This window comes from Harpia harpyja, chromosome 9 (assembly GCF_026419915.1).
Source record: "Harpia harpyja isolate bHarHar1 chromosome 9, bHarHar1 primary haplotype, whole genome shotgun sequence".
Classification (NCBI taxonomy): Eukaryota; Metazoa; Chordata; class Aves; order Accipitriformes; family Accipitridae; genus Harpia; species Harpia harpyja.
The window spans coordinates 24,731,673-24,744,274 of record NC_068948.1 but is presented as its reverse complement, the minus strand read 5'-3'; the positions used below and the strand labels follow the sequence as shown (position 1 = coordinate 24,744,274).

At 43.6% G+C, this 12,602-nt stretch overlaps 1 protein-coding gene across 11 annotated transcripts in view; it reads left to right on the top strand.

Moving 5' to 3' along the window:
* Positions 1–4,156: 4,156 nt before the first annotated feature.
* The window catches only part of POGZ (pogo transposable element derived with ZNF domain), a 39,448-nt gene continuing 31,002 nt past the window's right edge, over positions 4,157–12,602 (top strand). For 3 of the 11 annotated variants that reach the window (XM_052797844.1, XM_052797850.1, XM_052797843.1), the window contains exons 1-2: positions 4,158–4,471; positions 6,489–6,721. In XM_052797844.1, the coding sequence (XP_052653804.1) occupies positions 6,666–6,721 (56 nt within the window). In that variant the 5' untranslated portion in view covers positions 4,158–4,471; positions 6,489–6,665. Of the gene's footprint in view, positions 4,472–6,488; positions 6,722–12,602 lie in introns of all 11 variants that reach the window. The other 8 variants (XM_052797853.1, XM_052797848.1, XM_052797857.1 and 5 more) reach the window with 6 other exon arrangements.

The window sequence follows — 12,602 nt, the reverse complement described above, 5'->3', positions numbered from 1 at the left end:
CACCCTGTAAATGTAAATGAGTTACAATGTATTTGAGAATTAAACTGAGCATGGAACCAATTAATAAGCATCCTCAGGCATCACAGTGACCCATTTGTGCAAAGTATTAAGGAAAAACATTTAATGGAGAATTCCCCAAATCCAGTCTTTTGAGGTAAAACAACACATTTGATTTCTGCTTCATGAGGAGGTTGGGTAAAGCATTTTAGGAAGAGCTAGAGACATTTATTTCAATGTTTGTTTGAAAAAAATGAAAAACAAAGTTCAAAACTTTATATGTAAGTTAAAATATAGAACATGTGGATGTTTTAAACATTCAGATCTAAAGAATACTAGTTAACTTTGAATTTATAACAAACAATATAAACTGAACCTAAGTATTAATTCAGTGGGATAAATTAAATGGAGAGAAAGTTCTGTAATCAACACAAACCAGGGAAATGTCCTGTATGTAAAGCAACAAATTAATATAATAAAGAAACTGAAAAAAATCAGGGAAAATGTCACTTGACTGTAGTAATCTTGGGGTATTTTGGGCAGCCAGCACACCTTCCTGTGTAAGCATCTGTCTCCCCTGACGTACCTTACTCAGCCAAGCTGCCACAAGAAAAAAAGAGGTTACATACATAATTTTATTTTCAAATTGTTAGTGGCATTCTCAAAGCTTATTTCTTTCAAACATATTCTAGTGGAAATTTCTGCTTCTTCAAAACCTTTATTTGTTCTTCTGGCCAGCCCCATGCTATTTTTTTAATATACTTAAGAACTAGAAAAAGTCTACTACATCTTCCACTTTCAGAGCTGAAGTACATCCTTCCACGGAGTTTCTGTTACTCTGAAACTGCGTGTTGAAACTTTTTCACTTTTTCCTGCAGGTGGTTCCAATCTTAGACCCCTGGCAAAAAAACTTAAATGGCAACTGTCCAAAACACTGGCTACCTGCAGAAGCAAAATCCAATATTCCAACTTACTATCTTCAGAATGTGCAATTTATCAACTGAGTGTTCCTACATCAAACTTTTTACTAAAACCTACATTACATTAGGAAAATGCTTGAGCGTTCGTTTGGTTGAGAGGCACAGCTGGAACTGTTTGACTGTCACGCTTAAGATTGGTTCGTGCATGCTGATCTCAACATGGCTTGTTTTTCTTGGGTGAATGAGCCCTGAGGAAAATAGCATTTTGATGTCTTTGCAGGTATTTGCCTTCTTTCTACTTCAAGACTTGTTAGTTTCCTGCTTCTTTCAGCCACAGATCATCAATGTAGACACCTGTAGTTCAACAGATCTGGTAGATTGCCCCCAATGCACACAGAGTTGGTACTAGATGAAACCCAAAAGTCCACCTGTGTGTCGTGTTTTAAAACATACGTATTTCACAATTACTTTTATTCCTAAAGAAATAGGAATTTTCTTTCTGGAGCAAGAATATCAGAATTCTGTCTTGCTACCCTCATGAATTTATGCATTTCAATAGCAACTAAAAATTTCCCATTCTACCGCACTCCCCAAATAGAGGGCTTTCCTTCTGTTCCAGCTGGACATGGCAAAAATGAAAAATAAGTCGCCAATGGTGATGTGATTTAAAACAGCTGCATTCTCCCTGTCATTAATTTCATTTTAATTTGGTATCTGCAGAACATACACTGGATAAAGACAAAACCACCCTGGTGAATTTTTATGGCTTCTTCTTTTTTTTTTTTTTTTTTTTTTAACCTTGCTTTTTACCTTAGGTGTAAGAAACATTGCATTTACAAGGAAGGAAGAAATCAAGTTTGGGATTAGCAGATGATTATTTTTTCAGTGGTAAACACAATCATTAGTCATCAGTCAGTAATATAAAACTTCACTGGTAAATCCTTGCTGCTATTAACATCTGAATTCCATTTACAAACTTAATTTTTCCCATCGCTAGCAATGCCAGTGTGGCTGGCTGTTTTCCCCTTCATTTAAGGAAAAAATCACTTTTTATTCATAGCTTCTGCTTCCAGATTATCTTTTTTTGAAAAGGCAAGTGAAAATTGCTATTATTATATTAAATAATTAAATAATACTTCATCTAAGGCAGAGGCTGCAAAGCACAATCAGGAATACAAATGCATAACTAGCAATAATGATGTTTGTTATTATTATCAGTGGCATAACCACAGAAGAGAATGCAGCCCTTTGTATTGCGTACGTATATGATTTATAGGTGACAGATAGACAGTTAAATGAAAACACTTCCATCCAGCATGAGGTGAAGTAGCCTGGTGCCTTGTGTAAACCAGGAATAATGACTGGTAACTCATGAAGAGCATCAGAAGCAAATTAATGGGCTCGTTTAATGAACCGCAGAATAATAAATCACATTCTAGCAACACAGGGGTATCACAGCAAGGGGGGGCCATTTGGGAAGCACATGACTTACCAAATTCATAGGAGCGTTTTAAGAATAAATAAAATAACATTTCCAAGTATGCTGAAGATAGAAATGTTAACAGGGTTATAAAATGTATACTCATATTTTGTTAAATACCTTAACTATTAATAAAAAACATGCATTATCTGTTTTAAGCATACTATCTTTAGTATTCAGTCTGTACTGTACACTGTTAAAAGCTGTATGTTCTATCATTCCTAAATTATTCACAATAATAAGCTCATTATTAAAGATGTAAACCATTTGAATTTATGCTAGGGAGAAATGTAGTCACTGACGACACGTTGGCTTGACAGCACAGGAAACTTAGATGGCAGCGATCCAGCAATGTACTTAAGCAAATGCACAATTTTAAGCATTTATATAGTTGCGCTGATTGCATTTGGATCATTTAAATACATAAAGTTAGATATAGGCTTAAGTATCCACTTAAGCAAAGCCCTCACACCTCGGTGGACAGCTCCCTACGTCAGTCTGTACTGCTGTGTCCACCTGCCTCTGTCCTGACTTCCAGGAAACCTCCACAGAAGCAGTGGAGAACTTTATGGCAATTTAATCCTCAGCCTCCCCCTTGAAGCCATCCCCGAGGGATGAAACCTGTGCCAACTTCCGATTATGAGTCTCACAGAAGGGACATAAAATGTAGAGGTAAGGAATAGTTTCATTAAAGAGGCCTCTAACAATTTTTGGACCTTGGAAGCCTTTTTCATCATTAAATGTACCTTCTGATTATTTGGAGACACAGCCATCAGAACACGTTTGAGTGTCACTGGCTATCGAACACGTTAATCTTTATGGATGACAGGTTTCAGTCCCATAACCACATCAGCATCCTTACCTTCCCCAAGAAAACTAAAGGCTACTAAGGCAAAGGTGGCAGGCTTGGCTCTTGACAACACTGCTAGCTAGCCACTAAAGTAATCTTGCGGTTAAAGACACCAAGACCTAACTACAACGTCTGTAACATAATTATCCCTAGACCTAGAGATGGTTGCATTGAGTCCTCACCATCCTGCCACCCTATGGCGCCTGGTGAGTCCAAGACGCAATGAACGCTCCCAAATTCCAGAGGCGCAGGTAAGGCCAAACAAGCCAAAGACAACACCTGCTACAACTGGGCGATTTTGGCTGGAGACCACCTCTGCCAAGGCCAACCACCACCTAACAGCCAGGAGAGCCAGACTCCTCTCCAGCAGCAGCCCCCCCCCCCCCCCCCGCCAGCCCTGAGGGGCCTGTCAGGTAGGCCAAGCCTCCCTGGGGGACAGTCCTGACAGGAGGCGAGTGGGAAGCGCTGGAGCCCGCCTGAGGAGATCGGTGGTGAGGCGCCAGGGGCCTCGACGCAGCGCTAGACCTCGAGCAGGGCCCGGCCTCGGTCCCCCCTCCCGCGGCCTCCCACCGAGGTCGGGGGCCCCTCAGCCTGCCCCCCCCCCCCCCCGGGTGGGGGTGGTGGTGGTGGTGAGGTGGGCGCCAACCCACCCTACACCATTTGTGCTTCGGAGAAACTTCGTCAGGGCCAGGGTATAGGCTGCGCCGGCCTCCCGGTGACGTCACCGCGCCGCGCGCCAATCCCCGCACCGGTCCGCGGCCCAGAAGGAAATGACGTCACCGTATCCCTCCGCCGGCCAGGTCCCCTTTTTGTGTGTGTGTGTGTATGTGTGTGTGTGTGTGTCTGCGGGCGCTTCGCGCGTGTATTAGCCCGCCGGGCGCTCTTTCCCCCCCCCCCTTTTTTTTTTCCCCTCTCTTCTGGGGGGGGGTGGGTTGGGGGGGAAGGGGAGACACACGCAAAGCAGGGAGCCGCCCCCCGCGAGAACGTAAAGACGGAGAGCAGAATCAAGAGATAATTCCTCCTCTTCCTCCTCCTCCTCCTCCTCAGCATCACGCTCGGGATTCCGGGGGGGGGGGAGGGGGCTTATGCCACCTGCCCTCCCCTGCCGGTCGCCTCACCGGGAGAGCGGCGGAGCGCGGGGGGGGCGCGCGCGCGGGGCCCTTTAAGGGCGCGCGGCCGCGGCTGAGGCGGCGGCGGGAGAGTGCGGCGGCGCCGGCGAGGAAGGTGAGGTGCTGCGAGCCCGTTATGTGGGGGGCGGCGGTGGCGGTAGGGGGGGTGGGGGGTGCGCGAGGAGGAGGAGGAGGAGGAGGAGGAGGAGGGGGTGTGCGCGCCGTGCGCGGGTGGCGGTTGGTGACCGTTGGAACCGGTTCGAACCGCCCGGGTCTGGGGGAGAAGGAGAGCGGGGGGGGGGGGGGGCGGCTGGGCCAGAGCGCGCCGTACACAAAGCAGCAGCAGCGGCGGCGGCGGCGGCGGCGGGAGGAGGGAGGGAGGGCTCGGGGCTGCCGAGGCGGGGGACGGGGAGGAGCCGCCGCGGCGGCTCCCGCTGGGCGGTGGAATGCCGCCCGGCCGCCGCTCGCCGCCCGGGCTCTGAGGGGAGGCGGAGGGATCCGTGCACACGCACCTCCCCCCCCCCCACCTCCGCTGGCGTTGGGGGGGAGCGGGTGGTGCAGCGTAGGCTCCGTTCGCTCCCACACCCCCTCCACCCCCCATCCCCCCGCCGGGGACGCCGGACAAAACATCCCGGCGCCGAGCGGGGTCTCCCCCCGCCAGTCGCGGGGTCGCCGTCCTCCGGGGGAGGGGGCGGCCGCGTCCTCCCCGTCTTACCTCCCCCTCCTCCTTTTCCCATGGCTGGTGCTGGGTGGGCGGCCATGTTGGGGACGGGGATTATTTTTCTTTCTCTTTCTTAGCCGCCACAATAAAGTGAGGGTGGGTTTTACTTTACTTCTCTGGAGAAATGTCCTTTCTGCCCCTTTTTGAGGGAAGTTAACAGTGGGGGGAGGCTCTGCCTACCCCTTCGGAGGGTGAGAGCCCCCCCTTGGCCTGCACCTTCTCCACCTTTGCAGAGTGGTTCCCCCTCTCTGTTGCCACCTTGTCTGAGGCTGAGGGGAGCTGGGCTTGCCAACCTGCACCTCTCCTCAGCGGCTTCTCTCAGGCAGTGGGGTCTGCTTGCCCTGCCACTTGCTTCTCCCTTCGGTGTCATTCTCTGGTGACAAGAAAGTACTCGCCACCTCAGCGCCGGGCTCCCTGCCAATGGCCCCAGTGGAAGGGGCTCTTTCCAAGCACATCTGAGTAGGTGTAGAGGGGAAACTGTTGTTTTTATTTGTTTCCCTGAGCTTGCAGGCCCTCTCCCTATGCTTCCTTGCCTGCCCCGTCCCCTTACACGGACAAGAAATCTTGGGTCACTCGCTGCCCTTGGCCAGTGCTTTCTGCCTAGTAAGCAGTATGCCCCAACATACCTGCTTGCGTGCCCCGTTACTGGGTCAGAAATTCAGTTTAGCAGGCTCTCCTGGAGAAGGATTGGGATCACTGAAAGACTTTATGCAGAATACCCCAAGGCTGATTCTTCTGGCTACAGATATTAAAAATTAGATGTTTGGTATCATCAAGATGTTTGCCCGGCCCTTACTGTGGTCCTGCTCTTCTGAGTACCTGGGGAATCCAGGCTGCTGCATTAGGGCATCCTCGTTCTCTGCTTCTTCCCCTTGGCTGGGATGTGACATAAAGCATGTGTGGAGATGGAGAGGCATGAATCCTGCTGCCCAACACCCTTGCAGAAAACACGCAACACATGACAACACACACAGCTTTATTTTTATTAACTTGCCAGCAGTTGCAGCTGTCACCAAGACATACCAAATGGGGCAGGAGTGAGTGATCGGAAGTGGAGGTAGAGGATGGGGGGAATCTGTTGCTTCTTTTAGGAAACACTTTGCAAGGATATATGAACTATGCATCTTCCCTGCTCTGGTTCTCAGTGTATACTGTCTCATAGCTTCAGGTTGCTGCAGTTGTTAATTTTTATCCTTGAACATGAATCCAGGCTTACTGCATGCACATCTTTCTTCAATTGTATAATTATTAGCATTCATAAGGCTGTCCTACAGGGCTACCCACCCAGAGAGCTTGCTCTCTATTGGCACTTAAAGCTCTGTCTGGGTGCGGGGTTCTGCAAATGTTGCTTGCAGTTGGTCTTGTTTGTGGGTATATACGGTTACGTTGTTTATGTGCCCCATCCCCACAGCTGCTTAGATACTGTCAAAGAACCTCCAACTGTCTTCGTGTGAGCAGACCTGCATCCATGTTGATATGAGTGGAGTGCTCCATACTGTCTCCTCACAAAAGAGCCCGTTGCAGAAGCATAGCTCCAGACACACTCTTGGACTCTAGAAGCCTCAAGGTAGTCCCGTGCTCACAAAATATGCCAAAAAATCAGAAAGCGGTTTGTTTTCATCACTCTGCAGTTCAAACTTTAAGGTAGATGACAATCATTATAATTGAGTGTATAATAATACTTTTTAATTAGTAGGCATCACACACTTCAAAGCCTTTAATAAAACATATAGGATTTTAAATGATAGCATTCATAAGAAATGTAATGTGCCTTTTGAAATTATTTCAGTACCCAGCAAAGTCAAGTCAACCACATCAGTCAACAAAACATAAATTTACCTTGGCCTGAAGGATGTAACTCGTGAACTCTGGCATTCAACTTGCGTGGTGCCTTTCACCTCCCCTCTTCTTTCGGAGGTGTTGCTCATGATGAATAGCCACATAAACAGTAATGAAAACATCATCCAATATGTATTTTCATCACTTAGATTATATTGGTTTTAGGTTGTGCTAGTTAGTCATTAAAAGCCGCTGAAGAGTATTACCTTTTTTTCAGGGCAAGGATTGCAGCATGTCTTGACAGCAGAAACCTTTATCATAGGATTCATTTGCATTTAATGTAACCTCGTCAGATTTCTAGGTTCTTAAAAAGTTAAGATATGTTCCTTGCCGTTAAGTACACATTATCGAAAGTAAGTGAGAAAATAAGTAACAAGACAGCAATTCTGCTGAGGCTGCATGTTCACCAGGGGAAGACATAATGGAGAGAAGAAATGGCCATTCAGAAGGAGAACTTGGACAAGAGAAGTTGATTTATGCATTAATGTCTGTCCTAAAGCGTGCGTTGAATCATCCCCTCAAGCTTATTTGTTGGTCTCTTAAAGACAGACCCTCAATCTTGTATTTTAGTTGGGTTGGGTTTTTTTCTGGACTGTCAGGAAGGGAGGAGGTTGTTTTACAGCAAGCGGTGAAGAAAATTTAAGGGTCCATTGATTCTTAATATGTATTTTTTGAAAGTATTTGGGTATTGATAGCATTACAACCATACTGCAGTTAAATCTACAATGGCAAATCTGGACTGGCATAAAAACTGACAAACCTTTGGCAAGAACAGTGAAGAAAGTTTATACACTTGGCGCTAAAAATGTAATCTTCTGGAATGTAGTTTGTGCACAACCTACCTCTATGTTTCATTGCATGGTAGAGCAGCCGCGTTCCCTCATTTCAGTGGAGTCAGTAGGATGCTGTTTGCTCTGGGTGTATTTCCTCCTTCCCCATAAGCCTGATCGCCAGCCCACAGTGTCTTCTCTCTGGGAGCTGTTGCAGTGATTCCCTCTGCAGATACATTGCAGGGACTTACTCTTTGTTCTGGGGCTTCTTTGCGCCAACTTTGTCCCAAACTGCTGTGCTGCCAGGCGTAATATTGGTGAATAAGGTGGAAGCTCTGTGCGAGAACTTGCAGGAGTCACCTTTGTGCTAAAACCTGTTAGTCGTAGACTTTTGGAAGATGCAAAGCCCATCTTTAAAGTTCGTAAGCTATTTCCTCATTTCCTCAGCTATCATTCAGTCCTTCATCACTACTAGTCAACTGTGACCATGGGTTCCCCATGGGAGTCAGCTGGGACTTTTTTCTTTAAAAAAGAAAAAAATACTAGCATGTTAATGCTATGTGCTGATACTTGGATTGATTCTCACTGCGTATTAGCTTGGGTTTTTATATTGTAAATTCACATGAAGATGCATATTCTCGTTTGAAAATGTGAATAAAGCTTTAAATTAGGATTCGTGAAGGCTTGATGTTATCTTTTAGGGTTAGGATAACTATTAGTTAAAATTACTTACCTTGCTACCTGTTTTGTCATGGTCAGAGTGTACATGTATTTGCATCTGGAGTTCCTGCCTACCTAGAGAAAGGCAATACAAGCAGCCCAAGTCTAGGCCAGGGAGTGAGAGGTAGGAGCGGAGGTTCCTGGGTCCCTCACTGCTCTCTCAAAACTTCCCACATTTGATCCGAGCAAGGCTGATGAATTCCTTCTGTTTTTCCGTCGGCAAGTACATGGCTATATTCGTACCTCTGTAGGTAGCATCGTGTTGGAGGGAGGATGTTGTGAAATTCTGGGTAGTAGTCTCTGTCGCTCTGGGATAGTAGTCTCTATCCCTCCTCTTTGTCCCATCTTCAAACAAAATTCAGCTTTTTGCTTTACCAAGTCACCTGTATCATGGAGTACATATTTATTTCTGACCTGCTAGTATGCCCTTAAGACTGATAGTGTTGCAGATGATTACACCCAGTAGGCAGAAATTGGGCCACCAGCGGTGCCCTGACAAGTACTGATTTATTTATACTTTTTTTTAATTAAAAGCCTTAGAAAGCGAAGCTTATATAGCAAGAGTAGTGCAGCCCATCATGTGAATTTTGAAGAACACTGTGAACAAGTCATTAATTTGAAGTCCTTTTTAAAAAGAAGTGTGTGTATATACAGCATATGTATGTCATAACTTGTTTGCTTTGTGTCAAATAATATCAAGCTGTGAATGAAACTGTAAATATATAACCACACATCTTTTAGAGATCACTTCAATAAGACACAGCTGCCTTATTCTGCAGCTGTCATGTAAAACCTGCTATCCACAGGTGTTTTAGGTAATAGAAAACACTTGGGACCTGATTCTATCTGCTTGCATCACTAAGTTAGTGGAATTACTGTTAAAACTTGCATTGTGGTAGCTGAGTCCTTTGTTTGCCACCTCATTTAAGTGGAGAAACTGGCCTAAGTGTTTATTTTGTTTATTGAGATGTTTTTGAAGATTGAAAGTGCCAGTGATCTTTTAAACCAGAGTACAATGTTTTGTCCTTTCTACCTGTTCAGTCATTTTTCTCTTGAGAAAAAAAATGAGAGTCTGTAGGGATTATAGCTGATATCTTTCTGACTAGGTCAAAATGGTTCATTGATAAATAAATGCAATTGGATCTTGGATTCCAAATTTCAGTTGAAATTACAAGGGAGACTTTTTTTCTTTTTTTTTTTTTTTTTCAGTGAGGCATAGGAGAAAAGAAAAAGATTTCTTCTTTTCTCATGACAGGGTAGTCTGTCTAATGGTACGCAAATAAAACGTCTTTGTTGGATTTCCCCTGGTAATGGTGTTCACATTGATCAGAGAATGTAATCAGATGGCTGGCCTTTTAATACAAGAGTTTAATGGCTGTTGGCTTTCTTCCCCTGTATGGCAACAATGAGTATGAACCACATCAGCCGACAAAAAATAAAGGGTCTATATCTTGCACAGTTGTGCCAGTTATTTGTGTAAGGCTAACATATATTAGCTCTTTCCCTGAAGGTCATCTCCCATTTTCCAACTAAAGGGGAGAGAAAATACCTTTCAGTCTGAAAGGCTTTATTTCTTGCAGTGTGTCTAGAACACTTTGTAATTTTTTTTTGTAAATTTTTTTGGCATCCATATTTTCAACCAAGCATCTGCCAACTATGTGCTGAAAAGCTAAATGTAGTGTATTTATCATTGGGATTAATCATTTTATTGAGCAAAGGCTTCTTACATACAAAAATATTCAAGATCAAAGCTTTGAAAAACAAAGCTGTTACATTATAGAAGAGAGGAGACATTTTCTTAGTTCAGTTGATATGAACAGATGAAATACTATGCGCATAATGTAAGTTAGTGTCAAAAGAAGCTTGTAACTACAGTCTCTTCAGCATTTTGTCTTTGCATCTTTTGAATAATTATGAGGTGCTGAATAATATATTTTTTACAACGTGTGCAAAGACTTCCTCTGTAGTTCTAACCTTCCTGGGCAGACATATGTGCATGCTTTAATTAATAGAGCAGGTTATTTATCCTATTTATAGACTGCCCATCACTATAGCATTAAGGCACTGTTACTTGTCTGGTGTAGAGTAATATGATTCCAGACAAATAGTTAGTGTTGTGAGCGTCACTGGTTTTGCCAGCGAAGAGAAGCTTTGTCCTAGAAGCTTCACAGTGGATTTTTTTCTAGATGTTTCTGTGAAGGATGAATATTGAAAATCATAAATACGTAGTTATTGATCAGTTGTAATGTCTATCTGTTCAAGATCTTAGTGTGTATCTTGTATGAGATTTTGCTTGTTCTTACTAAAATCTTGTAATTATAAAAAAGTTTACGTTAACAGGCAGAGAAAATAATATTTAAGGCTCTTTGATTCTTGCTTTCCCCTGCTAAGCAGATCTCTAGCATCAACCTGTACTTCAGAGCTTCATTTCTTGGAATCTGTTTTCTTACCATTTGTCATTCAGAAATTATTTTTGTTGTCTTTTTTTTTTTTTTTTTTACACAGAACCAGGGGAAGTTTATGTTCAATGATGTGAACAAGGGCTGGGCATCTTGAGTTCTATTTCTGACTAAACCACTCACTGCTGGTAGAATCTTTGGCAAGTCACTTAATTTCACTGAACTCCATTTCCCACCTTTGAGATAAGGCTAATAAAATTTTTTACACACTGCAGGTTTTATGTAAATGAAGAAGCTAGTAATGTCTTTGTAGCATGCAGGTAATGGGTGCTATGGAGAATGTGAGCTTTTTCATGCTTAATGTAATACACTTGGTTAATTGTATATTAGGATTATTACAGTGCTCTTAGATTTTTTTTTTTTTTAATATGCTAGTGTAATTTTATTTGACAAGTAAGAGACTTGATTTTTTTTCTTTTAATCAGTTGGCTACTTTTTTCTCATTGATTGCAAGAAATTGCACTAAGACTAGTTTTAGGCATATGTTTCTGTGAAAAGTTCGATGGACACGTTTAAACAACTATGGCTTTATACAGTATTTATGGGCAGGAATTTGGATGTATTAAGTTGGGTTAATTTGGTTTATGTGCTACATTTATTAGTAATGTTTTGTGTATTCAGCAAGATGAAAAGAGGTAACTGTTATAGGAGTATTTAATTGCTTCCTATAGCGAAAGCCTCAGTGTCAACAACTAAAGTATACTTGCTGTTTTGTAGTAGTGCAAAAATACCTGGTAATACATGTTTAGTTCATGAATTACACAATACTGTAGAAAAATGGAGCCTCAGATGTCTCCAGCAAGACAGTTAATCCACCTTGCCTCCCTTATAGTGTGTGTATATATACCTTCTCTTACAGATCTGCCCGTTCCCAGGGGCATCCAGAACTGGAAGTTTCATGAGTTCCCCAGGCAGCCTGTTGCACTGCTTCATCTTTATTCCTAGAAGCCTTTTTGGTGTCTTAAGCTGGAGTCTTCTGTTCTTCAGTTTGAGCCCTTCATTTCTTTCTTCCATCACAGATGCGGAGGACAGACTGCTTCTTTCCACTTTGCAGTAGCCTTTTACCTATCTAAAGATTATTGTGCTTCAGTAATCTCCGCTATAGATTGAACAACTCCAGGTTATTCCATCTTTTCTTGAAGATCACACTTTCTAGCTCTCTTCTGGACTCTCTAGTTGGTTTACATCTATTGTTATGCTCCAGGCGGTGTTACAGCATGCAAAGCGCAACCATGTCATTTTGCATGAGGAACCATTAAATGTCCCTTTGCTTATTGATAACTTGCTAGTGGATCTACTGGCCGACTTGGCAAGCCTGAGCTGTTGCTGCGTTTTTCTCATCTCAAAACGCATGCTGGGAAGGTGTGATAAGAGTGAGGAGAAAACAGCTATGGAGATATGCTTCCATCTCTGGACAGAATACCAGAATGGAGTGCTTAGGGGACAGCTGGAAGAGGCAAGGTCATTTAAAGTTCCTGAAAGAGTGCTTTTTAGGTTAAAAGTCAGCTGAGAAGGACTTGAAACAGTGAGAAGAGAAATGATCTCTTGTTCTACCTGCATTCAGAGAAACAGGATTCTTTATACTTCCCTTGTAAAATCACAATGCTAGGTAATATTTCTCTACCAACAGTTTTTCCTGAGAGCTGAACAAGCCCACGAGCACCCTCAATTTGAGTAATCTACTTTGGTCCCCCTAAAAGAGGTAGTCTTGGTAGGAGTAAGTTATTTGTGACTTTG